Source organism: Malaclemys terrapin, chromosome 12 (assembly GCF_027887155.1).
Source record: "Malaclemys terrapin pileata isolate rMalTer1 chromosome 12, rMalTer1.hap1, whole genome shotgun sequence".
In the NCBI taxonomy this organism is placed as follows: Eukaryota; Metazoa; Chordata; order Testudines; family Emydidae; genus Malaclemys; species Malaclemys terrapin.
Genome location: NC_071516.1, coordinates 8,140,969 through 8,168,834, shown reverse-complemented (window position 1 = coordinate 8,168,834; position 27,866 = coordinate 8,140,969). Strand labels below are relative to the sequence as shown.

The following is a 27,866-nucleotide window of genomic DNA, read 5'->3' as shown; positions in this document are numbered from 1 at the left end:
GACATTTCAAGATTTTTTTTATTATTATCGGAATCTTTTTTGACTATTTTTGTCACATGGTTTGCCTAAAAAGAAAAAGAAATTCTTTCTTTGGAGATAGAACTGGAAGAGCAGCGTGTTTATCTCATGGATGACTTGTGGGATCAGTGTTGAGAGAGTAAATGCTTCAGAAGCTAACGCTCTATAGAGATGATTGTTTTCAATATAAAACAGTATATGTTTAAAACAACAGGGTCTTTTTTTCCTTTCCTGCCGTGGCCAGTAAACATAAGGAGGCAACACGGTTTACGTGTTAATAGAATTAAGTTACCTGGTGCCATATTATCACAGTCTTTATTGGAAAGTGGAAGAAATTGCACACAGAGGAGTCATAGAAGGGAGAAATAATCGTGAATAAACATAGATTCTGGGATGTATTTATTTGTTTCGTCTCGGGAAGATAAAGGATTCCTCATGAAAAGAGAGACATCCCCATTTCTTTTGCTTTGGGGAGGCGTCTCCAGTTCACTTCTGCAGAGTGAAAGCTTTTAGAGGAGTGAGTACCACCGAACCAGTCAGTCAGGAAGAATGAACTTGGCCAAGTACAGCCAACATTTTCTAAGCTTTCACTCACAGCTTCCGAGAGAAATCTGTCTTTGAACATAGAATCATATATTGACTACTTGAAACCTTTCAGTCCCAAAGCTCTAAGGCAGCCATTCCTTTTGCCTGTTATCCATTAGCGGGGAAGGTAGAAAGGTTGGTCCAAAGTGTTTTATTGGAAGCCTCGTTTCTAGGCCAATGCCAGTGCACACCAAGAGTCCTGACGGAGGGGAATGCTTAGTCCTGACTGTTGAGTCATGGTAGCAGAAGTGAAGGCGTAATCCTCAGGTTCAAATTTGAACTCGGAATGGCCGTTGGCCAGTGTGTCATCCGATTGGCTTTGAGCCTATGAAGATTATGATAAGGAGAAATGATTATAATGCCACTGATGTATTTTAATATATATTGAAAGCAGCAGTTTCAGAATGAGAACATTGAGTTACAAGTTACTTTTATTTATTTATATTTGTCTTCGATCAGTGATGCAATAATCTAGCTCTAAAATCATCTAGCTAATCACTTAGGATGGGATTTCCAAAGAAACTTAAGGGAATTGGGTGTCTGACTTCCATCGAAACGTAATGGGAATTCAGTGCCTATCTTCCTTAGGCTCAATTGAAAACCCCAGCAATTTAGCTGACACTGTTCCAATTTGGAATTAAGGGGATGTAAGATAAACCCATTAGTCGCATCATGTCATTAGCAAAGGAATAGTCAGATTTGTCATAATTTAATAGTATGAATATGACAGATCATGAATATGATAGATTAGACCCTATCAGAATTGTGTGCTCAAGAGAACCCCGGAACTAGACAAGAGGATTGCTTCATTCTAAGACTAAAGTGCCTTAGCAGAGCTCTCTGGAAGAAGCCTGTGTTATACCTGGCTCTACTGATTGACTGATTGATTGATTGTGTCCAGTTCAGAGATCTTTGGGCACATGTATGTTCTTTATTATCATAACACCAATCACATTTATCAAAGTCAACCAAGAACCTCTACTATAAACTAGAGAGGGCACCAAGTCCTGCAGTTGGGATCTCAGTCGGAACTTCCCTTAAGTTCAGACATGTTCAGATTCAGGGGCTTGGTTAGACCCAATATAAAGATGACGCACAGTCAGAACATTTTGATTTAGAGACATCTCTTCCACCAGAGAAACAAAGCACCAATCCGTGCACCCAATGCAACCCATTCAGACAAACTCGTGAGACAGGAAATGGGTCTGACACCCAATGATCTCTAGAGAACACTCTGCGCTGCACTTTCTTGAGTGTTAAATTCACTTCTAATTGCCAGCAGAACAATAAAGAAAACTCCATACAGATAAGTATATACCTGTCTGACTAGAAAGCTGTCAAGAACTCTGCAAGTTCCTAATCTCACTTACACTGTTTTTTCATTGACTCCATTGTGTTATTCCTGATTTACAATGGAGCAAGAGTAGACTTAAGCCCAGCTACCCAGCTTAGTGGTTTGAGCATTAGCCTGCTAAACCCAGGGTTGTGAGTTCAATCCTTGAGGGGGGCCATTTAGGGATCTGGTACAAAAATCTGTCTGGGGATTAGTTCCCCCTTTGAGCAGGGGGGTGGACTTGATGACCTCCTGAGGTCCCTCTTCCAACCCTGATATTCTACAATTCTACCTAGACATAACTCCCATTGCTATCAATGAGAGTTGAAGCTGTGTACCGGGTAGAACTGGACTCTGTGCCAACTATAAAACTTGTGGTGACCCTTTATATCTGTGCCTAATAGTTTCCAGAGCAAAAGGTGCGTTTATGGGTTAGAAGATAGTTTGAGGTGTGGATGGGAGAGTCTAATTATGAAACTGGGCTTGTTATAGCAACAGACAATTAAACTACTTAGTCCTGTACCAGCTAGTCAAAAAATCAATGTGAACAAATACTCTCTGTTCTCAAGCTTTACCTGGGAGACTGACACTAGGGTTTGTCCAGGGTACTGTGATGTCACGTTGGATTCGGTTTTTAAAGTGACGGTGCTGTCTGAGTTTGTAATGGAAGAAGGGGAGTTAGTGGCTGAAGTTGTAGACCCTGAAAGAGAACCATTACAAGTTGATAAAGTAACATACACATAAAGTCAGTTCTCAAAGAAACAGTCGTTTATATTTTAATAGCTGCCTGGACTTTTTAGGGGCGAATCTCCTATCTCATGGCATTATTGTAGCATGAGAGTACTTTTTGTGTGGTAGTTTGTTTGTTTCTCAGGTAAAACACGGCAAAAACAAAACTGATTGGTAAGTGACACGCTAGAGGTACTGTACTTGGGAGGAAGGAAGGCATGTGATAGACATGAACATTATTCTTTCTGGGTGATCCTTCCTGTCAGAACCTGAGAAGAGTCCACTCATTTGCTCCCCACCTTAACACCCATCAAACTAAAGGCCCCATGTCATGGCTCTCATCATGCATTTGACTAAAGAGGGCTGGAATGGTTTCAGAGTCCAGCAGCCCCGCTCTTAACCAGCAAGAGGGTTGCTGCTGAGGGCAACATGAGGCACTCCCCTGACTGGCTCAGCAGACCATCTGAGGCATTCCCAGCCCCCGCCTTTCCCCTTTACACCAGTCACACCCTTGCTGCTGAAGTTGCTATTCAGGAACCCTTTGCCCACCCTGGCGTGCAGCATGGAGGAGTATAGCAGCGAAGTGAAATCGACAAGATCTCTCTCAAGTGCTTCTGAGGGGAATTTTTTAAATCATCTCTTAACCTTTCCTAGCTCCCTCTGCCCCAGCAACTCTTGACCATACCCAGCTGCCCTACTGCTCCCACCCCCTATAGACTCCATCCATCCAACAGCAAGGGATACAGTGACCGCATGTTTCTTCTAAAATGCCCAGCAGTGAAATAGCTAACAGCACTGCTATTTACATCACCAAACATGAGTGGACACCCCATTGAGAAGAATGGTACTGTTGTTTGAGGCCCAGGAAAACAACATTGCATCTGCTCGCATCTGGAGGATTTTTTTCCCAGTCATAAAGACTAAAAGACACTCTTTTTTCTTGTAGGAAAGATTAGATTCTGCAGGCATATTCCTGTTGCAGGCATTCATTTTTTAGCCAATTCCACAGCTGTGGAATCACTGACAACATTAGGTCCTGCTTACGGTCTAAGCCATAGGGAGGAATAATAAAAGAACCATACCTGTTGAGGTTTTGCCTTTGGTAATGTTTTTAGGCTTCCTTTTCCTTGTCTGGATGCTTTCCTTTTTCATTGCCAGAGGTCGTGGCACCTTGACACCCACAAAATTTGGAATAATTAATATTGTATTGTACTGAGCTCTACCACGTGTGTTGCTTTTCTATTTACATACTGTAGCATGTGCAAAGACCTTGTCCTTCACTAAGTGCTATTTTTCTCCACAACAGGCCTTGGCTGGAAGATGTATAAGGCTGAACAGTTGAGGCTTTCCCACAATTTTTGTTTTTTTTCCATTATTTCCTATTTTCCTTTTTCTGATTTATTAGTGACCTTTGCAACTATGTCTTATTAAATTACACCAGTGTGTGGGGCACTGGATGTCTCACGGGGAATGGTCATGGGATAGGGAGATGTTAACCTCGAGGGCACAAGCTCAAATTGGCCCAGGCTGAAGTGAAGCACAAAGTCTGCTTTGTGGCCTATGGACAATTCACTAGTTGTTCCTGCCCTGAGTGGATAAATGTCATCAAACCACCTCCACAACTTGGCGGTAACTGCCCTTCTTGCTAGAAACCAAGAATTGAATGGATGTGGAGACCAAACCATCCAGTCTCCTCTAGAAATGCCCCTGCCAGGTCTGGGCAGGTGCATAGTCCTGGTCTGGGAAAGTTTGTCCTGCTGCTACCTTGGAGGTACCTGTTCTGTGGAAACAGGGCACTCCAGGCTAGCAATCATACATCTTTTCTTATCCACAAAATTCATATTAAAATGTTAGCAGAAACACAATCACACTGGTGTCCCTGAGATAATAGAAAGGAAAGAAGCATTACCGTCTTCAAAATTCATAGATTTTAAGGCCAGAAGGGTCTGTTATAACCATCTACTCTGACCTCCTGCATCACAAAGGCTAGAGAACCTCACCCAGTAATTTCCGCATCAGGCTCCTAACTTCTGTTTGATCTACAGCAGATCTTTTAGAAAGACAGCAAACCTTGAATTGAAGACTTCAAGTGATGGAGAATCCACCACGTCCTTAGGTAAATTGTTCCAATAGTTAATTATCATCACTGTTAAACATGTGCACATTATTTCTAGTCTGAATTTATCTAGCTTCAGCTCCTAACCACTGAATTTCATTACGCCTTTTTCTGCTAGATCAGTGGTTTCCAAACTAAGGGCGCGGCTTGTTCAGGGTAAGCCCTTGGTGGGCCGGGCCAGTTTGTTTACCTGCTGTGTCTGTAAGTTCGGCCGATCACAGCTCCCATTGGCCACGGTTCACCGTTCTCAGCCAATGGGAGCTGCAGGAAGTGGTGTGGGCTGAGGGATGTGCTGGCCGCCCTTCCTGCAGCCCCCATTGGCCTGGAGCAGCGAACCATGGCCAGTGGGAGCCACGATCGGCCGAACCTGCAGACGCGGCAGGTAAACAAACCAGCCCGGCCCACCAGGGGCTTACCCTGGAAAAAGCCGCGCCCCTAGTTTGGGAACCACGGTGCTAGATTAAAGAGCCAGCTACTATCAGAAATGTCTTCCCCATGTATGTTCTTGTAGATCATGATAAAAATCACCTCTTAACTTTCTCTTTGATAAACAAAACAGACTGAGTTTCTTAAATCTCTCACTATAAGACATGTTTTCCAGACCTTAGATCATTCCTTTATCTCTTTTCTGAATTCTTTCCAATTCCTGGACTGGATAAAGCTGCCCCTTCCAATAGGAAGTGAAGGCAGAATATTTTAAACCTGGTGGGAAATGATTAAAGACAAAATGGTTTCCTATAGAGGATAAATGAGCGCCTTACCCCATGGAGTTTCATGTATAATCCACAGGCATTGCAGACTGGCTCTCCTTCTGCATTCCGTCTCCAGAGGGTAGTATTGGTTGTGTGACAGTTAGTGCAACAAAGACCAGCACGTCTCGACGAAGACTAAAAAAACCCACACACGTGAAAAAAAGAAAAGTAAGAGTTTGCATGCAGGGGGAAGAGGAAAAATCTCAAATTACACTGATTTCCTGGACAATGAAAAATGTTGACTAAATGCACAAGATAACAAAATTCACATCAAAGAAATAGCAGTCCAGTGAGCTCACTTTGATTTGCAAACCTTCTTTTATGGAGCTTGACAAACCTGGCAAACATCCTTTTAATCCTTTCCACTAATGTTGAACAAATATGTTCCGAGAAATAATATTTCATAACATGATGCAATAATTTAAAAGTGATCCACTCAGAGGGAGACGGATCTTATAAGTATTATTATCCACGTTTTGAAAGCAGAAATGTTGCAAACTCCATTTTGCGGTCGATTTAAATTAACTGTTAAAGTTAATGGGGGCCAGACTGATCTCTGGTGTAAATCATCAGTGGTGTTTGGGCTTGGGAGGGGTTCATAAAAAGAGAATATCCTCTGCACTTCCTGCATCTCCCGCCTCTCATCTAAAGAGCCCAAAGCACTTTCCAAACACTAATTAATTCCGATTTTTGTGGGTGGCTTGGCTGCAGGTCAGGTCCCAAAGCTAATGTTTCTGTAGCTGGAAGCAGAAACACTTTGTAGAAGCAGCAGGCCTGTCTCTGTCAATCGTGTTCTCAGCTAGTGGTAAATTCAGAGCTCTCAACACAGGGTTTTAGCTGGTCAGCTTATGGGCGTCTCATTGTAATGTCTCTTAGCGCTAGGCATTCCAGCTATTTGAACAGGAGACTTCAGTAAGTGTAAAGATATTGGTGCCATATTTAATATCATGGACTATTGCCACATTCAGGTGTTGGAGTGATATTCTTCAGCCTGGAGACAAAAATGTCAATTCATCGCGGAGATAGATGTTGGGTGATGCAAGTAACAAAGAATTCCACATCTGTTTTGTTTTTCCATTATTGCGTCATATCATTACTAAGCATTGTGATAAATTGGGTAAAGGGAGCCGGAATAAAAATGAAACGTTTTACAAGGTTAGTTGTTAAGTGCAGATCCGATTTGAGTTTCAGAAGACAGGGAGGGCAAAGTGAGAGAACACTCTTTGAGTCATTGGTTGCTAAGTCAAGCAGCTTCAGCAACTTGTTGCAGATCATTATATTCCTTTATACATTATTTATTTTTCAAAAAATAACCTGTCAAAACATAACCCTGAGATGCAAGCGGATTACTTTTGCACAGAACAGAAGCGGATGATGTTCAAAATCTTTCCCTAGCAATTTCTGTCCTGTGCAAGAGGGGTGGGGTCATGTTATACCTGGGATAGCTAGCCTGGGCAAAATCCTGCCCTCAGATATGCCTCCTTAACTCCTATTAGGCCCCATTTGCCTAGCTCACATCTTGTGTGGAGCTGAGCGTCCTCAGCCAGAGAAGAAGGAGATCAGCATCTTGCAGAATTGGCACAACCCAGCCTGCAAACAGTCCCATAGTATCTCCTATCATCAATAGTCCCATGGAAGCAGCACATGCAGCAAGCCAACAGGCCTACCCACAGTAGTAAGGACCACATCTGGTATTAAGGGGAGGGTTTACAAAATGCTTGGTTTTGGCCTAGCTGTCCTCGCTGAAGACAGGGGGACTTCTACCACTGACTGGATGTAGAGTAAGGCCAGCGCTGAGAGCTTTGGAAAGTTCCACCCTTAAGTGTTAGAAGGACCAGTACTACCTGAGGGGCTGGACCCACTGCCCAGGATGATCAAATAGGTCTCATGACATGAGGTCAGACTGAAAATTGGGCTCCTGACCACTGAATTCCAATACTAGGCATGGCACCAAAGTGGTCTTCCTATCTAGATACTTCTATAGCCTTCATCACCCTCGTATTTGAGGGCCTCAAATCACTAATGGATTTTATTCTTTCCCCACCACTGTGAGACAGGAAAGTGCTATTTCCACTAAACAAATGGGGAACTGGGGCACCGGGTAGATTAAATGACTTCTCCAAAGTCAGACACAAAGAGTTTGTCTACATGGCATTCTAGTCCACACCATACAGGTGTCAATTTTAGTCTGTCCTAGGGTATTGTGCACTAAATGGCCTGGTGCATGTTAATGTGCTCCCATTTCAAATGGTACTACATTAGTGTGCACCAGCGGGGTCCACCCGGGTACCCTAGAGCAGACTAAAAGTTACACCCTCTTGTGTGGACTAAAGCACCATGTAGTAGACAAGTCTGAAGCCAGTGGCTGAGCTGGGAATAGAAACCGCATCTCCTCAGTTCCAGTTCAGTGCCTAACTCAGTGGAAAATCCTTCCTACTCTGTAATCTTTGCATCATCAGTCACCTAGCAGTTCTGTGACGGAAGAGTGGGTAATATGTAACTGACGGCATTTCAGAGCCAACTATAAGATAGTTTAATAAATTGCTGTTTCAAATAAGTTTACAGACCATGGGGCCAGCTCCTTCTCCTAGGGTAGTCACTGGGAGCATGATCAGGCCCAGGGTTACCAAAATACTGGGTCTAAAAAACTTTAAACATTCTCTGAAGTTGCCCATTGTGATTTAACTTTCCACTGCAGCAAGAAAGACACAGTCAAGGCCACTTTTGCTTACTGAAGGACAAAGGTACAAAATGTTATTGCTAATTTCCCAGCAGTTTACTTAAAAGAAAGAACGTTCTTGCCCTTCCCCACCCCCAACCCAAGTCCACCATTGTAGCATTCTGACCTTGTCTAGGAAGTTGTTGACTTCAACATTGTACTCCAGTGTTTATTTATATAAATGTAGCGCACACTTAAACAAAAAGCCCTTCATGGGCTGCACTTGACAGCCAACTGCTGCTGATAAAGCTCTTGGAATCGTTCCTCTGAGCTTATTTAATAAAATGTATGCTAAAGTTAGCTACATGAAGGTCTGACAGAGCTACTGGCCCAAGAAACTAGAATTAACAGAGGATGGTCCCTCTGTGGAGCTGTCTGAGTGTTTACAGAAAACCACAAAGCCATCAGAGACTCAGAACATGGAAATGGAAGCAGGGGAGTTTCATAGAAAATACCTTTGAACCCCCAAAACATAAAATCAAAACTCAGCAAAACTTGCTGCCACTTTAGACAGGCATGACTGTTGGGGAATGGGGTCATTAGAGAGTTTGCTACAGGTGGGCAAATGGTAGGTCTTCTTGGTCAAATGAACCTTTGTGAAACCTCTGAAATCTGGATCACTGAGATGTCTCATGAAACCATACAAACCCAGACACAAGGCAGAGTGTTGCAAAACACACAAGTTTGAAATCTACTGATAAAAAACATTACATAAGAACTGGGGATTATTAATTTGAGTTCCTTTGCCATTCTAGCTCTGAATGAGCCTAAAACTCAAGGAGTGAGAAAACACAGGAACTGAAACTGATGAGACAGTTAATCAAAACACATCATACATTTTGCACAGATCTAGATACCCATCAGTTAACATTGTATTTAAGCTCAAACTCCAAGTCAAGGTCCCCCAAGGATGTTATAAGTGGAATTACCTACGCATGAAGAGTTAAATAATGGCTATAGTAACTCTCTTCTGAAACCTACCAAATGAACCTGCTTCCTCAGCTCAGAATGTGATTGGTGTTATTGATTTTCATGAGAACATTGTTCTTATTATCAGAACATTTTAATCATTTTAATTCCTTTTTTGTTCTTTATTGGGTTTTTTTTTTTTGCTAATAGTGCAATAACTTGCATGGAACATATCCATGCTCTACTGAAATTATTTCACGAGGTGCTGCAGTAACCAGGTGGTATTTTTCTATGCCACATTTGCAGTGGAAAGTTCTATGTTTGCCTTAAAAAAAAATTACAACCTCGGTAACTTGGACAATAGTTGATTCCTCAGAAAGGGCCCAATCTTACAATTGTGGACGTGAATAAGAACCAAGTTAAGAATAGATCCAGCAGATAATTGATATTTTTGGTTTGGCAGCCAAACCAAAAGAATCTGAAAAATATTTTGTTTCATTTGACCCAAATCAATTCTCCCCCCCTCCTCCATTTTTCCATTTTGTTTTGTTTTATTTTGGGTGTTTTTACCCTTTTAAAAAAAATCTAGCTACATTTCTAAACAAAACGTCATGTTTTGTTTTGAAAATGTCAAAACAAAACAGTTTGACTTTTTCGGGGGGAAAATTCTCTGTTTCTTTGTTTGGGTGAAACGGTTCGCCAGATTGGACTTGGATTTGCAAATAGTTTTGGTCGACCCGAAACGGCATTATGAGAGGCCTGCATCCAGCCTTTCTGCTGTGGGGTCTGACAGGTATCAGGTATTAGGCGTGTTCTCAGCAGGCTGCCGGATTGTGCCCTGCTGGAGAGAAAGCTATTCCTCCACCTAGGCTGAGAATCCGGCTTCAGGCATGCCAGGGGTTCAGCTTGAGCCAGGACTCCCGGCTGCTTGTTACCTGTGGGACAGGGTCACTTGTGCATTAGCTTAACTTTATACAGATGAGCAGTCCCATTAAAATCAATGGGACGACTCCCGTATGCCCAGTTACGTGTGCTTTCAGAATCAGGGCCTAACTTACTACTTTGTAAAGTGTTTCAAGATACCTTGACTATGAAAGATGCTCTATAAAACAAAATTCCATCCCAGCCCATCACTAAGTAATATAGCTTTCTATGGAAATCAATAGGGCTGCATTCTGTTCATGTCAAAGATAAAAAATATGTCGCAAAACTGCTGCCTATGCTACTTACAGAACATTGCCGTTATCATATAAAAGGGGCTAGTAACTATTATTCTTACTTACTGTATAGGGTTACCATATTTTGTGCCTCCTAATGGAGGACACTCCCAGGGGCCCCGGCCCCGCCCCCAGCCCCGCCCACGCCCCCGCCCCAACTCCGCCCCCTCCCAAAGTCTCCGCCCCCTCCCCTGCTTGAAGCCTGAAGCAGGTAAGGGGGGGAGGGGGGAGGCGGCGCGGCCCAGGCTGGCCCCCGGCGGCTCCAGCCTGGGTCGGCTCGGGCCCTGGCCGACCACCCCCGGCGCACCTCACGGCTCCCGGCCCCGCGGGCCGGCTCCCGGCTCCCCGACCCCGGCCCCGCGGGCCCGGCTCCCGGCTCCCCGACCCCGGCCCGGCTCCCGGCCCCGCGGGCCCGGCTCCCCGACCCCAGCCCGGCTCCCGGCCCCGCGGGCCCGGCTCCCGGCTCCCCGGCCCCGCAGGCCCGGCTCCCGGCCCCGCGGGCCCGGCTCCCGGCTCCCAGCCCCGCGGGCCCGGCTCCCGGCTCCCCGACCCCGGCCTGGCTCCCAGCCCCGCGGGCCCGGCCCGGCCCCCGGCTCCCAGCCCCGCGGGCCCGGCCCGGCTCCCCGGCCCCGCGGGCCCAGACCGGCCCGGCACTGCGACCCTGGCCCGGCCTGGCCCCCGGCCCGCCTCCCGGCCGGGCACCATGCCCCCGGCCCCGCACAAAGAGGCCCCGGCCGAGCCTCCCGATTTTCCCGGACATGCCCGGCTTTGGGGGATTTCCCCCCGGACGGGGATTTGAGCCCCCAAAAGCCGGACATGTCCGGGAAAATCCGGACGTATGGTAACCCTATTACTGTATCTTCTTATACATGACTACACTACTGTACACAGAAGTGCTAATTACCGTTCCGGCTGTACTGGGCAGTCATATTGAAATCTCTAGTGCAAAATATGCCTTTTATTTTAATTCAACTTTGCATAGTAAAAGCAGCATATCCAGCAGGCAAAATAATACATAGTGAAATATCTGTCTAGGCTGGTTACAGAATGAAGCTCATAAGATAAAGACAACAGAGCATTATTTTATTACAAAGTATATATTTTTATGCACTGTAAGGGAGTGTAATTCAATGGTTCCTCATCTTAACAAGACTTTAGTGTTTCATTGAATTCACTGGTTCAAGGACAGCACCTTTTACTACCAACGAAGCTAGCGAAGACTCTATGCAGGGATATTGCACAGAAAACTTCTATGCAGAAAACATTTTTTTTTTTTAAGTCTAGGACTTAGCAAAATCAAAGTAAATGTGAAACCCTGAAACTCGACTTTTTTTTTTTTTTAAAGTTTTGGGAATGTAAACAATGGTTTTATGGAGGGCCAGGAGAAATCAGACTTAGGATGACAACATGTGTCTTAAAAATTAATCCTTGTGGAATTTGTTCAGCTCAGATATTTCAAAGTTAATTAAATTACAACCACCACAAGCACCAAGTCTGTTGTAAGACTTTAAATAGGAATAAAGGGAAAACAATAGGGATAAACTGGACAAGAAGACATGGGTCCGTTTCCTGGAGTGTATTGAGAGCTCATTCCAGCTCCCTTTACTCAACTGTTGGTAACTAATATAGACTCAATGATGTTAACAATTGCTTAGGACCCATTTCTGCAGAGCTTATATCGGTGGAAGGTTTGTTACCTAGGTTTGTTACATAGGGATGGTAGTATTGGGCCCCTTAGCCCTGGTTTACTCTTAGAGATTAGATCAACCAAGCTGTGTTGCTCAGGGCTGTGAAAAATGTTGTGTCCAGCTGTGTAATGTAGTTAGGTTGACATAATCCCCTGTGTAGACACGGCTAGTTTGATGGAATAATTCTTTAGTCAACCTAGCTACCTCCTTTTGAAGGGTGGATTAACTACATGGATGGGGAAAAAAAACCTTCCATCCATGTAGGAAGTGTCCATGCTACAGTGGCACGGCTGCAGCACTGTAACGGTGCCGTTGAAGTGGCTGTAGTGTAGACATGCCCTTAGAACCAGAGCACAGCCATCCTCAGTTTCACCCCTTTTTGCCCTCCCACTTCTGCCTTACTGCTTGAGGTTTAAACCTGTTTCCCAGGTGGTTCTGATCCTGACTCTAGCGAAGACAATGAGAGTTTTGCTACTGATTGAATGGGAGCAGAACTGTATTCTTTTTTCAAATGATCTTGCATATGGAGACTACAGACTGGCTTGTTCTATTCTGGCTGAGCCATTTCTCCATTTGGAGACCGCATTTTGTAACTGCAGCAGGAAATGGTTGGTATTCCAGCTGTCGGCTTGCTGATGGACCCGTCACTTTGCTTTTAAATCACCAGAATAACCAGGTTTTTTTATATGACGAATAAAAAAAAAGGACAACCGTGTTCAAATACCAGTAGAAAAATGCCAGTGGGAATCTGACATTAAAGGCTAGATTTTCCAGTGCTCAGCACCGATCAGCTCCCATTGTGACACTAATGGCTTGATTTTCAAAAAGGCCTGAAATTATCCTGAAAATCTGGCCCCTTCCAGTGCCTAAATGGGCGCTAAGTCCTTTTGGAAATCTGCCCCCTTAAGGCCAAAGCACTGTGCAGGGGACTCCCACCGAAGTCAATGGGAATTGTACATGTCAGTTGTGGGTTTCCATAGGCCAACCCCTGATCCTGCAATCAGACCCTTTGGTTCACAGGCCTGCAGATGGGTACAAGTGTCTGCCTACGCGGAGCTGATTACAGGAGCTGGTCCCAATGTTTTCCCTTTCCAGTTCACAGCATTGAATCGGGTATGAATAATTGCTTAAAAATGATGAAAAATAGTTACCGTGCATGTAGAGAGCCCTCTGGGGAATGGGTGTTACATGCTCAGCGGCTCGTTAAAATGTAAATATATCAGACCTGACCATTTATTTTCCTGACAAATCCAAATGATATTAGTCTGTACTAGCCTCCTTGCTCAGCCAAGAGTCCTGTTGACTTCAACTGGAGTAACGCGCTAGGAATCGCTGCAGCAAAAAGAGCAGCTGTCATGAGCATCTCGTGTTTTCAACTGTCTGAAACTGCTGAGGTGCATGAGGTTCCCTTCACTAGAAGCGTGATCCTGCAGCATTTAAGTCAGTAAGAACTTTACCATTGACTTCAATGGATGCCAAATCAGACCCTATAGGTGTAAAACCCTGTCCCTACCAGGGCCTGTCATGGCCAGAGAAAATCCTTCACGTGGTCATGAATCCTGACCTGAATAGGATACTGCCTGGACATTAAAAATGAGAAGCTAGGCATGCATGTGTCTGATAAAGGGAGTCTTTGGGAGGTGGGAGTGAGGGAGAGGAGCTGTGTGAGAGCTTGCCAGACAGGCTAAGGGCTTGTCTACACTTACCAGGGGATCAACGAGCGGCGATCAATGCATCAGCGGTCGATTTAGTGAAGACCTAAATTGACCACAGATTGCTCTCCCGTTGACTCCTGTACTCCACCAGATGGAGAAGAGTAAGGGGAGTCGACGGGAAAGCATCTCCTGTCGACATCGCGTAGTGTGGACTCCGTGGTAAGTAGATCTAAGCTACGTCCATTTGAGTTATGCTATTCACGTAACTCAAATTGCGTAGCTTAGATTGAATTTCCTCTGTAGTGTAGACAAGGCCTAAGACACACACCTGGCTTGTGTGCAGTAAACTTTGCACATGGCCCTAGACCTCTACAGCTTGAGATTTGGGGCTGGTCAGAAGAAGGATGGCTTGTACATGTTGGGGTTTATCTAAATCTTAGATTAGTTCCATTTGTCAGTCCTAGCTGTTACATCTCTAAAAACTGGGAATTAAAAGTATTTAATCAGTAATGATTCCCCAGTGCTAGGCAGATGGCCTGTACCAGGAAAGCCCCAACAATGAATAAGTCCTAATACTTCAACAAAAAACCTTAGCAGCATATCCCAATGCGGCAAGGCCTGGAGCTTTGAATATATACATATGCAAATGCATTACATCCCCCCAGCTGGAAATACCATCAGAAATAACAGACTAACAACAGTTCCTCCTGATCTGGCGCTGAGGAGTATAGTACGTAGGTAAGGCTGGACCTATCAAATGGCTGTTACATATCTGTGTTTTGAGCTCAGAACATGCAATAAGTGGGACTAAGCTCTGAAACCATCTCTAACTTGATCACTTTTCCTCTGATGGGGAGAGCTGGTTGAAAAATTACATTTCCATCCCATGGGAAATTCTGGGATTTTTAATTTGGTTTTGTCTCAAATCAGGACAAAAAGTCTAAATCTCTGAATGTTCATGTCACAAAATATTCTGAGATATTTCATTTCAACCTTATTGAATCCTTTAGTTTTGATAAGATCAAAACATTTTTTGACTTGATCATTTCAACTATATTCTAGTATATTATTATCAAAATGAAGCATTTCGATAATTTCATACTGGATTTTTTGGTGAAATTGATACATTCTAGTGGAATGGTTTAGATTTTGTTGAATCATCATTTTCCAACAGAAAACCATTGCATCAGAAAATTTTTGACTAGCTCTTCTGATGGGGCTGTTGCATAAAGGACGGGTGAGCAGTAATCAGGCCTAACCCCCTGCAGCATAGGAAATAGCCACGGCGTCTTTAGGCAGCCTGGACATAGTACACGAGTGGGAAGGTGTGAGAGTTCGCCTTTCCTAACTCGATGCACCCTTAATAATGGTGCAACCTATTTGTCTCTATTTCATCTGCTATATGTATTGAAAGAACTCTGAGAAACATCTGCTCTGAAGTCAGTTACAATGCCAGCATCATTCAGATCAGAGAACGGTCCTGGGTATTTTTTGTTACACAGTTCTCTCAACAAAAAAGGCATTCAAAATCAGTGGAGTTGCTCTGGATTTACATCACTATACCTAAGATCAGAATCTGCCCCAGTATACGGACACTACACATTACAGCTGGTCGGAAGTTTTCTGACAGAATGTTTTTCCATCAGAAAATGCTGATTCGTTGAAAGCAAAACGTTCCGTGGAAACGTGTGGATTTCAATGAAATTATGCTTTAAAATAATGGGATGGAGCATTCTGATGACGTCAAAATGGAGGCAACATTTTAATTTTCTGGTTTGAAACAACATTTTGTTTTGATATTATGTTATGTATAATGTAAAAAAAAAAAAAAGCAAAATCAGAAGGAAATGTTTCATTTTTATCAAAACGAAACATTTCCATTCACCTGAAATTATTTGTTTTAATTTTGATTTAAGGAGAAATTTCACATTTTTGGGGGGTTGTTCCATTTTGGAATGGGAAGAATTGAAATCATAGACTAGTTCCAGCCCAGCTCTAATTCAGACACAAGCATCTTGACTATTTCCAGTGACTGACTTTGAAGATATCAATAAATACCAGAAAGCAAAACACAGCAAGGCTGATGGAAGAATTACATTTTAAAACAGTTTGTCTTAAGAAATTGGTTATAATCAGAAGTTGGAATCCATTAAAAATCTTATTAAAAATTGGCACTAGACTTCTAAAACAGTTTAACTGATACATGTTAGTTTTAATTTTAAAAAATCACATCTGCCTGGATAACTTGTAAACAAAGCTTCAATGGCGATATGATAGAAAACAGACAATTTATACTGAAGCACAAATGTTGCACAGAGATTGTAATTGTTCATAGAAATATTTTGTTAAAAACCAAAGTCCCTGCATAGTGACCTTGGTAAGATTTATCATCATGCAAAGGAAAATGGGCTTCTTAGGGATCCCTAAGCTATATGGATCTGATCCTGTAAATTCTCGGTCAAACCTGTCCACTGACATCCAAAGAGAGTTTTACCTGAGTAATGAGTGTAATATCCTATTCATATTGTTACATTATATCGATAACTGTCTTTAATACCAAAATACTAGGGTCTTTACCAAATTATTTATCTATAAGCCCTAATTCTGCACACATGCTTTACTTTACACACATGCACAGATTACATACACATCTAAAGTTAACATGTGCAAATATCTTTGCAGTTTTGGAGACATACATGTAAAAATGAGGGATTTTACATAAGCATTCATACCCTAAGCTCTAGCAAAGAAATCTATTTCCGACTGAAACTTCATTTCACTAAGGACTCATCCTAAACATTTACTAGTTTTTAGCTTGACTGATTCAGAGTTTGAGGGATCGAGCCCTGAGCTCTGTTACCAATCGCTGCAGTGTGAAAAGGTGAAACTTTTTACAACTAAATTCAAATATCAAAGGTGAATTTACATGAAAAAGACACGCCTTCTCCCCCTTGCAAGGAGACCCAACTGTGATGGAATCCAATGTATAATACCTGGAAGAGTAATATTTTAATCTGAAAAGATACAGCAACTAATGAACACAGTAACCATAACCTATCCTTCAGCCAATGCTGACTGCCAGAAATGCACCAGTGACTGTATGCGATTCCAGCCTACAGTATTTATTTAACCAGGGACAATTCTGTTCCCATTTAAATCAGTGGCAAAGCTCTCATTGGGTACATCTTCACTACCCACCGTATCGGCAGGTAGCAATCGATTTATCCGGGATTGATATATCGCGTCTCGTTAAGACGCGGTATATCGATCCCCGAACGCACTCACCGTCAACTCTGGAACTCCACCAGAGCGAGCGGCGATAGCGCAGTCGACGGGGGAGCTGCAGCCGTCAATCCCGCGCCGTCTGGACCCCAGGTAATTCGATTCAAGATACTTCTACTTCAGCTACGCTATTCGCATAGCTGAAGTTGCGTATCTTGGATCGATCTCCCCCCCCAGTGTAGACCAGCCCATTGACTTCAATGGAAGTAAGGCTACATTAGTGTTCACTTATTGTTCCATATTCAGCCCAGTCTAAAAAGTAAATTAGAAAGAGGTGATAACATGCATTCTAGTAGATAGATAATCAGTTTGTCTATCTAGATGCATGCATGACTATATATTAATCTGATACTATGCCTATTCTATGTGTTTGTGATTATCGAAATGGTTGGAAATTGTGAGGCATATTTAATCTGAAAATACTGCTTAGTTGCATGTCATTTAGTTTCCTATTGTCCTGAGGGCATTTACGCTACGGACAGTAATTGTTAAGATATACTCATTATTTCAATTTATTAAAGGCCTGATGGACTTTAATGGGGGCTGGGTCTGGCCCTAAATTGAGCCTTTAGGCATTTTATCCTTGAGCCCAGCCTGTACCTTCCAAAGGGACTATTCCCCTGAATCAGAATTGCAAGATCAGCCTCTTCACTGAACACACAAATAGCTACTGTGTTCAGTGCCTTCGTTTTGGTCAAGGTTTTCACAAGGACAGGCACATGCCACACCACTAGTAACTCCCCGGTTGCATTTTTCAGCTAATTTAAACAACCCTCAGCCACAATCTATCAAAGTGGTGCCTGGCTTTGTACGGGGCCCACGCATCAGGTAAACATTCTACCGCCCATTTTTTTGATGGTGCTCACTTGAAAAACGGCTCCTCTCAATTAGCACCGAGCCATGATGTCTGATCAGCCGCCTTGAAGAGCCGCACTCAGGCAACGCACACCCACTGACTTCAGCACTAACTGTGACTGTGGAAGCAGGACAACAGGGTGGGAGCTGGTGACTTGCGTGTAGGGCAGAACTCAGACCTTTCTCTTGGTCTTGGGTAGGGTTACCATACGTCCGGATTTTCCCGGACATGTCCGGCTTTTGGGGGCTCAAATCCCCGTCCGGGGGGAAATCCCCAAAAGCCGGGCATGTCCGGGAAAATCGGGAGGCTCGGCCGGGGCCTCTTTGTCCGGGGCCGGGGGCATGGTGCCGGGCCGGGCTGGGCGCGGGGCCGGGCCCGCAGGGCCGGGGTCGGGGAGTGAGCCGGGGGGTGCGCCGGGCCGGGAGCCGGGGTCGGGGAGTGAGCCGAGCCGGGGTCGGGGAGTGAGCCGGGGGGTGAGCCGGGGTCAGGAGCCGGGGTCGGGGAGTGAGCCGGGCCGCGAGCCGGGGTCGGGGAGTGAGCTGGGGGGTGCACCGGGCCGGGAGCCGGGGTCAGGGAGTGAGCCGGGGTCGGGAGCCGGGGTCGGGGGGTGCGCCGGGGTCGGGGGGTGAGCCGGGGTCGGGAGCCGGGGTCGGGGGGTGAGCCGGGGTCGGGGAGTGAGCCGGGGGGTGCGCCGGGCCGGGAGCTGGGCCCGTGGGGCTGGGAGCCGGGCCCGTGGGGGGTGGTCGGTCGGGGCCGGCACCCCAGGGCCCGAGCCGACCCAGGCTGGAGCCGCCGGGGGACCAGCCTGGGCCGCGCCTGCTCCCCCACCCTCCCCCTTACCTGCTTCAGGCTTCCCGCGAATCAAATGTTCGCGGGAAGCAGGGGAGGGGGCGGAGACTTTGGGAGGGGGCGGGGTTGGGGCGTGGGCGTGGGCGGGGCTGGGGGCGGGGCCGGGGCCCCGGGGAGTGTCCTCCATTTGGAGGCACAAAATATGGTAACCCTAGTCTTGGGGAGCCTACATGGGAAAACTGTTCTGCAAACCCAGAAATGCACAAGCAGCTCTGGAAAGGTGATAGGCATACTTAGTTAGAGCTCTATGCATAGAACTAGGCCTTTCCTATTTGAGAGCAATATTAAAAATATCCTCAGTGTTCATACATGTTTTTTATTGATCGGCCTGTATCCACCAATGTGTTTGGAGCTGTGAATTCCTGCATTCAATAATAAGCAAGTTAAGTAACTAGAGGGTCCTAATAGATCTCTGCCTGTCACTTGAAAAGATCCTTATACATTGGAGGCAGAAAACCACAGCTACTCATGTTAGCATTTAAATATAAGTACAGTCCCATAGCATTGACCCTCGTTTTTGAGATCTTTATTCCCATTAATATCTATTTTTTATTCTCTAGCTAACCTGGCTGTATTTTCCTTTGGTAGATTCTTAGTTGTCTACTCCTTACTTCTAAGAGAGCAATGCATACATGTGCACGCATGTATTTATCCCAATAAAATATACTCAAAATGATCAAAAACCCAACAGAGGGTCATAGTCAGACACTCTATAGATCATTTTAATCTATCTTTGGTAGCCTTCCAAAATAAGTTGTTGGTTTTTTTGCTAGGCATTACAGCAGGAAATTTCAGGGGCCTCAAGAGGTAACACTTTGGAAAGATAACTTTATTATTGACATGAAAAGCAAATTCACTTCTTCTACACTATAAACACACAATATTCTCTCCCACACAATATTGTTTTAATTGGCCACTGTATACTAGAATCCCAATTAAGCTCCGGCCTTTTTCTTTTCTTTTCTTTTTAAAGAACAGTGTCAAAATATGTCAGATGAACATTGAATAACTTCCCCTGAATTTAAACACAGACTTTTTGTTGATAGAGGGGATAAAAAAATATTTAGAGAAAGGCCAGTCCCGGGGTAATGAAAAGGTGGTCATATTAAAAACAAAACAAAAAGGGACATGACAGTTTGCTTCTCTCTTTAGATTCTGCTTTTATACAGCCCCAAACATTAAAGATTTTCTCCAGACTAGCAAGAAACCCTGTCCTTTGTTTGAAACGCGAGGCAAGTGGACAGAGAGGAAAGAGGACAAGAGAACCCGCGCTTATCAATGTTAATTTCATTCTACCTTGCAAAAACGAAAGCACCCAATTGCTCTCAGCTCTAGATGTCGGTTAAGGGGTTTTACCTCTGTATTCCCGTGTCAAATAGTATTTTATTTTTTATTGTTAAAGCAAGCAACTGGATTTCTCTTTGTGGGAACGATTGAGGGGAGATCATGTCACTCTGTTCTGATTAGATAAATCATATGCCAGAGGAAACATACAACCTTTGGTTTCTTAGCCTATCGCTTTCTATCCTTTCAAATCAGTCCTGTAGGACTACCACCAGTGGTGCAGTAGCTGTGTAAATAGCTAGTTAATTTTCTTGCAAAATTGCACAGAAGTCGTAGGTTCTAAAATGTCGCCGTTGGTACGGAGCTGATGTCATTTCATCCTTCCACCTTTACCTACTGAACAGCTCCAACTGGGCGGGTGGGGTGTGCTCGCTGCATTTACACCAGTCAATAATAGCTAACGACTCACGAGCGATAATATCATCCTCATCGATCGCCCCCGACCAACGGCGCAAATGGGGCTGGGATTGTTGTGTAACACTGACGCGTTCACGTCTCCGCTGGATTCCTCGAAGCTGCAACATCTCCAAGCCCCAGAAGACAGCTCCAAGGCACCTCACTCGCCTCTCCCCCCTGGGAGCGCACAAACCACCCCCTCTAGCCAGAGCCTGGCGCAGGCACAGAGCCCTACTTCCCTAGCGCGGTGCGGGGGAGAGGGGGAAAAGATCAGCGGGTTGGGGTTGCCAGCCTTACCAGCCTCTTCTGTGGCTTGATGAGCGGTCGGTTGATGCCATTCATTTTGTGATAGAGCCCGCAGGCGTTGCACAGATAGTGCCCGGTGCCATCCTTTCTCCAGAGCGGGGTGGACATCGCCCCGCAGTTCACACACTCTCGGCCATCCCCGGGGAATTCTTCCAAGTACTCTGAAACTGACCCAAACGCAGCTCGTTAGGCGCTCGCTCCCTTCCCCGGACAAAGTCACTTCCCCCAGGGGATCCCAGGCGAGCCGGGCTAGGCAGAGCCAGCCTGCCTGTCCTCAGAGGAACCCAGTTTTGTCTTCAGAGAAATAAAAGGCAAAACCGGCATTCCCTAGCCCTTTCTCTGGGGGCTATGGGAGAGCATTTGGCTGCTGCCAATTCAGGTGCCTCTGAAAATTATCTTTAGCGGCCCCCCCCCCCCCCGGGCCCCGGCTACTTTCCTAAATACGACCTACGATTCCTTGCAAGAGCAAACAGCCCCGGGACACCGAGAGTCAGCTACACCGGGGCGTCTGGCTTCTCTTCGGCCAAAGAACCTGCAGAACTTTTCTCCGTCCTTTAAGGGTTTTGTCAGCCATCTCCTGGCTCCAGCAAAGCACTGTGCTGTGTCCCCCTGGCTGGTCTCTGGCTCACCAGGATCCGGCCAGCTTGTTTTCCCTCCATGGCAAATAGTTGTAACATCACTACTGAAAATAACACGCCCGTGCGCCACGGATACCGTGACCCAGGAAGAAACGCAGCTGGAAGAAGGGAAACAGTACATGGGAAGTGACTGAGCGCCATGGTGAATAAAGACCAGAAATGAAATGTTATGGGAAGATCCCTCCCTAACAGGACTCCCACTGGAGCCACTGACCGTTTTGCCCACCTCCAGATCGCAGGTGAAAATCCCACGCGTGAAATCCTGGCCTCGTGGAAGTCAAAGGGAGTTTTGCCACTGACTTCAAAGGTTTCTCCTCATCTCACCTGTATTGGATTTGTCCGACATGAAAGAAATCCGAGGCGACATAGCTGAGGGCCCTGTCCCAGGGCTATGAATAGGGGAGTTCTGCTTAAGCAGAGATGGCAGCCGATAGCCAGGTCGGTTTGCCCATCCCGTCAGCCGGTCTCCCACTTTTCATGCCCTGGGGAAGGGTCAGACTCAGGGATGTCAGCTGCAAAACTCCCATTGACTCCAGCCGCAGCGGGGTCAACAGAGAATTGGAGAGAGCCAAAGAAAGAAATCCAGGCGAATGGATCAGCCCAAGTTCTTCTCTGCCGACCCTCACGGGAGCCTGGATTTTGAAGCTGGACTTTTCCCTTTGGCTTCACTGGGCTGAAGATCTATTGCAAAGCACCAGAGGGGACCTGCTAGCAAGGACCCATTTCAGTTAACCCCCAGCCTTGCTTTTAGCAGCAATCTCACGTGTCTCCATGAGCTGGGGACGAAAGAGAAAGAAGCCCCCGCCCTCTCCCCTGTTTTCGTTTTTATTTAACCTTTTAATGTATCATTTAATGATTTTTTAAAAAATAAATAAATAAATATCCCCGGCAAGGGGCGATAATGAAGATTGATTTGATTTCATTTCCCCCACGGGCTCCCCAGAAACCGCTTCTCATGTGGCTGGAAGCGGGCCGGGTGCAGCCCAGCTCGGTTGTAAAAATAAATGATCGCTATGATGTTATTGTAAGATGATAAAAGGAGGAGGGGAGGGAAGGGAACTGGAAGACTTTCCTGATTTCAATCAAATGGTGTTGGTTGCTGACTGGTGGCGACAAGCAGGCTGGGGAAGGCCTGGTGGAATGTCTATGGCTGATGTACAACTTCGGGGGATGCTGGCCTGTGGGTATCAATCACACCTAGAGCTCCGAGCTGACAAATGACAGACTCGCAGGGGAAAGGGGGGTCAGCTTTCCCGAGTCAATCTTCCAGCTCCCAGGACCAGCGTTGGAGGAGTTTGAAGTTGTATGTGGCTGTAGACACACACAGCTAATTGTATTCTATATCCATACGATGTGGCTACCGAACATATATGTAAAATAAACGTTGACTATAAAATAAATGTGCTGTGTGTGTACACACATATCTACACACATACGTGCGCAACTTTTACACACACACATATACACCCACTCAAGAATGACATGGGTTTTAAATACACACACATATTTTGCACATAGGTACACGTGTATACTTTCCCATCTGTCCCAAATATTATATATTCATAAGGCACTGAACTAGACATTTCAGAGTGAGATCTGACCCCCGTCTTCCAGAAATCAGAAGGGAAAGTGAAACGTTTTGTTTGTCTGATGAGCGTTGTGTATCTCCCAGCTGAATATTTTTGCCTGAGTTATTTTACAAGCAGGCAATACAGAACAACCCCTATTATTTCAGTCTTAGTATAAGTTGATTTAAAGCCTCATTTTTTTCTGAAATAACTCCCTCCCTCCCAATCTGGAAGAAGCTGTTATTCGTGGTTTGAAAATTGCCTGTTTTCTTTCCAAATAAAAATGCACTCCTGGTTTAACCTTCTTTGAACTTATTAAAGAAGCGTTCCTTAAAAAAAGAAAAGTTTGGACTTTTTGTTGTTGTGTTAAGGCACTTCACACTCGCTTACATGATCTAAGAGCAAAAATAAATAATTACAAGAGATTCTTGAACACTGCATTTTGGAAGACCAATAACATACAAAATGCAGGGCCAGAGAATGACTTTGCAAGGAATCCACATCTCTCAACAGAAAAGGGGATAGTTTATAAACTGGGGTGATTTCTATGGAATTAATGTTTGCTTTAGGCGCATTGAAGAGTTACAATTCAACTCATCAGGGGATCCTACTAATGCAGTGGGAAAAAAAGATTGTACATGACTTTCAAAGGCAAAGAAAAACGATTCCCAGAAATCATAAGGAAGCAGCTGTTTAAAGTGCAGTAGAAGAAAGTAGGATCTTCAAGTTGGAAAAGTTGGTAAGAAACACGGAGTGGAGGCATTTTTTCCTAGTTTACTTTGTTCTTACTGGAGAGATAAGATAATTCGATTCACCGCAGTAAAGATGATAAGAAGGCTGAGATCCTGAAGTGGATTTTAAAGTACTTTTCAAAACATAATCTTAGGAGAAGAATAGACCCATGAGTTATAAACCAGAGCTGGTCCTATTTATTTAGCAGACCGGGAAGGGTCAGGGGGAGGAGGGGGAGAAGCTGGAAAGTTGGCTAGGAACTTGATTTAAAAGGGCTCTCCGTGTGGATAAAAACGAATTGAAGTGGGTTTTATTGTTCAACGCCTGACTAGATTTCACTGTCTCTCCAGAGGCAGCAGATTGATGCAATTGGGGAATTGTTTGGGTGAAGGCGAATTAGGAGACCAAGAGTCTGTTCAAATATAAACTAATTTACCACAATAAATTACTTAAAAGGGAAGGAGCTATAAATCTGCCCTCCTAATTCAAACACAAGGGCAAGTATTGAGGCGAAGGCACAAAGTCGATATTGTAGAAAGGAGGGATCATTCGGGGTAAAGGGCAAGGCGTTTAAACAACCTCCATTTTTCTGTCCTCCAGGGAAATTACTCTCCTTTTTAAACGTGTTCTTTCCCCTTCTTGCAATATATATATATATATACTGGCATTCACGTGGCAACAGCCCAGCTCCTGCCTGGGGAGGGGAGGGGACGGACAGCTGTTTCCACCACTGGACCCTTCCTAGGGTTAAAGACACAGGAGGTCTTTCTAGAGAACCATCTTTTCCTTCAGGTTCACTTAAAACTCAGGGGTCAGATTCTCCTGCCTCATTGCTCCCATTACCTGACGCCTCACATAGTCCCATTAATTCCAGCGGGGCAGAGTCAGGCGCTACTTTGACCACAAGAACCGGGCCCTGCATTAACACGCTGGGTTCTTTTTTGTAAGTTTTCCGTTTCCACGAGGCTCCCAGCAGTACTTTAGGGAGCGGATCCTGATGCCCACTGAAGCTAGAGAAGCGGGGGCCTTACAAATCATTTGCATTTAAAAAAATAGCTAAACCTACCCCAGGGCCGCCAGAATGGAGAGCTCCTGGGAGCTGGGAAGGGGGCGCAGGGGCTGGGAGCCGCGTGCCGCTCAGCCGGGCTGGGCTCCGCGGTGCCTGGAGGCAGCTCCCAGGGCCCAGGTGCGGTCACCTACCGAAAGTGGATCTCCTGCCCGGCAAGGCAGCCTGCCTCGTCTGGAGACTGTGCAGGACGCTGCTTTCAAAGTGTCCCGCGGTCCAGGAGGGAGGCATCTCCGGGCTCACGTAGGCAGGGTAGGGGCTGGTGTAGGATCCATTGACCGAGCGCACCAAGGCATTGCTGTACTGCTCCCTGGCCCCGCCGCCCAGAAGCAGCGGGTTCTGGTAGGCTCCCTCCCGGCCGGCGTTGTTGCTGACGGGCGGACTGTGCGAGTAGGGGAAGCCGGAAGACGGATGAGGGCTGCTCGGGTTGAAGGCCGATGCCTCGCCGCCGGTCTGCGCCCAGCTCGGGTGGTTGCCCAGGGGGTGGCTCTGGTGGGCTGTCTCGCAGCCTTGCAGATAAGGCAGGGTCTGCAGCATGGAGGGCACCCGGGTGGTGGGCACGTACACCGGGGAGCTGGCCGACGAGTGCAGGAAATTGCTGGAGTCGTGGGAATAAGCCGATTGCCCATGGTTGGGGGCTAGAGCTAAACTCTGATACATTTTATATCCTCCAAAGCGGGACCAGGGCCCGGGGCAGCCGAGGGTCGGGGAAAGCGGCAGCCCAGTTGGCGCAGAAGTTTTCTGTGTTGTGAAGTTTAAAGATTCCTATGTCAAGGGCTGGGAAATTGACATGAGAAGCTGGGCTGCCCCGCAGCTGTCTCCAGATGTTCGAGCTCAGGTCAGTAACAGTCACAGGCACCTGAAACATGAAAGCAGCGAGATATGACTTTTTTTTATGGCACAACTATTATATCATAAAAAAACCCGTGTTGGTTCGCAGCAGCCTCTTGCACCTGTCCTTCCACACGGACGCAGTTGCAAGAGGAGGGATGTTTTAACACGTCTTCAGTGAAGGAGATCGCGGCTCAATACGACGAAAAGAATTAGGATGGGTAAAATCACCGGGCGAGAATTAAAGGTTTGGATTATTGCCAGATGCAGATGTTTCTTTCAGAACGGATCCCCCTTTTAGTTATTCAATTTGCCAGTATTATCCATAACAATTCACTCTACAGAGAAAAATCACTCTATTGGGTATTATTATATTGCATAATACAACACACATATCCAACCTATCTAATTATACCACACATACAATTATATACATATGCATGATCATAAAAAGCAACAGAGGGTCCCGTGGCACCTTTAAGACTAACAGAAGTATTGGGAGCATAAGCTTTCGTGGGTAAGAACCTCACTTCTTCAGACTTCAGATCTTGCATCTGAAGAAGTGAGGTTCTTACCTACGAAAGCTTATGCTCCCAATACTTCTGTTAGTCTTAAAGGTGCCAGGGGACCCTCTGTTGCTTTTTACAGATTCAATCTAACAGGGCTACCCCTCTGATACTTGACATGCATGATCATATCCAACATATATAATTATACCACACATACAATTATATACATATGCAGGATCCTATACAACAGATATAATTTATATTTATTGTGTATATTTCGCATCATATGTATTGAAATATATGGCGTTACTTATATAAATATTGGCTTTGCAGTAGATAATATATATGTTGGATTTTGCTTTACAGTATCTATCTATAGAAACGCCACTCAGAGTCCCAAAGTTACATTTAGGCTAGATAAAATAAAAGAGTGTTTTAAACGGGGGACTTCTGTGTTTTAAACAAATGCTCTTAACTTTTGTTACTAAGAGGTTTTTTTTTTAAAGGATTTCTTCACAAATATTCTGCTTTCCATGTAAATTTCGCCAAGTTCTAATGTCATTTGCTTTTTCTTTACAACATTGATTTGTGCAAATCAAAACCCCGAAGTCGGTTTAAACATTTATGCATCCGAAGAAGTGAGGTTTTTACTCACGAAAGCTTATGCCCAAATAAATCTGTTAGTCTTTAAGGTGCCACCAGACTCTTTGTTGATTCTTGGTTTGTTTGTTTTTTTAAGATACATTTTTCAAATGAAATAACAGGAATAATCGTTCTCTAATGCACACAAACACAACACATAAAATCGACACTTTTCGAAAAGACTTTCCTGCCGTATAAATAGCGTGTTTTAACCCTGCCAGGAAGAGAAATTACTGATCGCTTTCAGCCATCACAGTCTATCCAAGAGCCACAATCATAAGTCGCAACACAACCCTACAACTTCCTGGGCGATTTTAAGAAGTCAGGAAATTAGGTGTCTTTTTAAAAACAACTCAGCAACCGTGGCTGTGCTGTAAATAATGGGCCTCGGTGGAAAGATAACCAGTGTAGCTGCTGCCCACAGGAGCAACAGAAACCGTGGCGTTAAAAAGCTCTTTTGAAACGAGACAGCAAAGCGAAGAATTCCAAGTGTTGCTAATTCCCCCGGCCGGTACCGGCCTGCTGGGTAGGGTGGGAGGAAAGGCTCCTTTCCACATCAGGATTGTGCTGCTTCCTTGATAAGAAGAAAAAAAAATCCTAATCTGGCCCCTCTAAAAAAGGACCATCTAAAAATGGGATTTTTTTTTTTAAATCGGAGACCACGTAAATCACGGAGCAATCTCACTAGCTGCCTTGCAAAGCTAACAGAATCCCATCGGGAAACCTCCCGACTCCCGAGCCATTATCTCCGAGATAAGGACAGCTGGCAGATAAATTCGCAGAGAAGTACTTACAGTGCGGCGGGGAAGGAGCAAAACCGTGCATGGCTGGGTGGGAATTAAGCAGCAGCTGAATCCAAATCCTCGGGGAAATTCCGGCAAAAAAAGGGACTGATTTACCCCCCCCCCCGCCCCCCAGTAAAGAATCGGTGACTTTAATCCCCTCACCCCCCCCCCCCCGCCGCCTTCCCCTTTGAAGGGAGTGGTATCGCTCTGATAGGGTTTGACCCAGCTCCCCTATCTCCTTTAACTGGCTCCTTTCTCTGCTAATCTCGGAGTTAAAGTGGTTCCCTTCGCTTTACAGCAGGGCAATTGTATGGCCCGGATCACGTGACCCCCCCGGCTAG

The 27,866-nt window shown here is 45.2% G+C and overlaps 1 protein-coding gene across 3 annotated transcripts; it reads right to left on the bottom strand.

Moving 5' to 3' along the window:
- Positions 1-27,633, bottom strand: GATA5 (GATA binding protein 5). Of its 3 annotated transcripts, none has more exons than XM_054045605.1 (7): positions 27,535-27,633; positions 24,893-25,617; positions 20,746-20,921; positions 5,543-5,668; positions 3,748-3,835; positions 2,512-2,636; positions 1-928 (listed from the first exon to the last, which is right to left on the bottom strand). In XM_054045605.1, exons 2-7 carry the CDS (start codon positions 25,416-25,418, stop codon positions 773-775), a joined length of 1,197 nt encoding a protein of 398 aa, XP_053901580.1. In that variant the 5' UTR covers positions 25,419-25,617; positions 27,535-27,633; the 3' UTR covers positions 1-772. The 3 variants fall into 3 exon arrangements, with proteins under 3 accessions (XP_053901580.1, XP_053901582.1, XP_053901581.1); XM_054045607.1 differs by having other exon boundaries at positions 20,746-20,915; XM_054045606.1 differs by lacking the exon at positions 27,535-27,633 and adding an exon at positions 25,712-26,011.
- Positions 27,634-27,866: the final 233 nt, after the last annotated feature.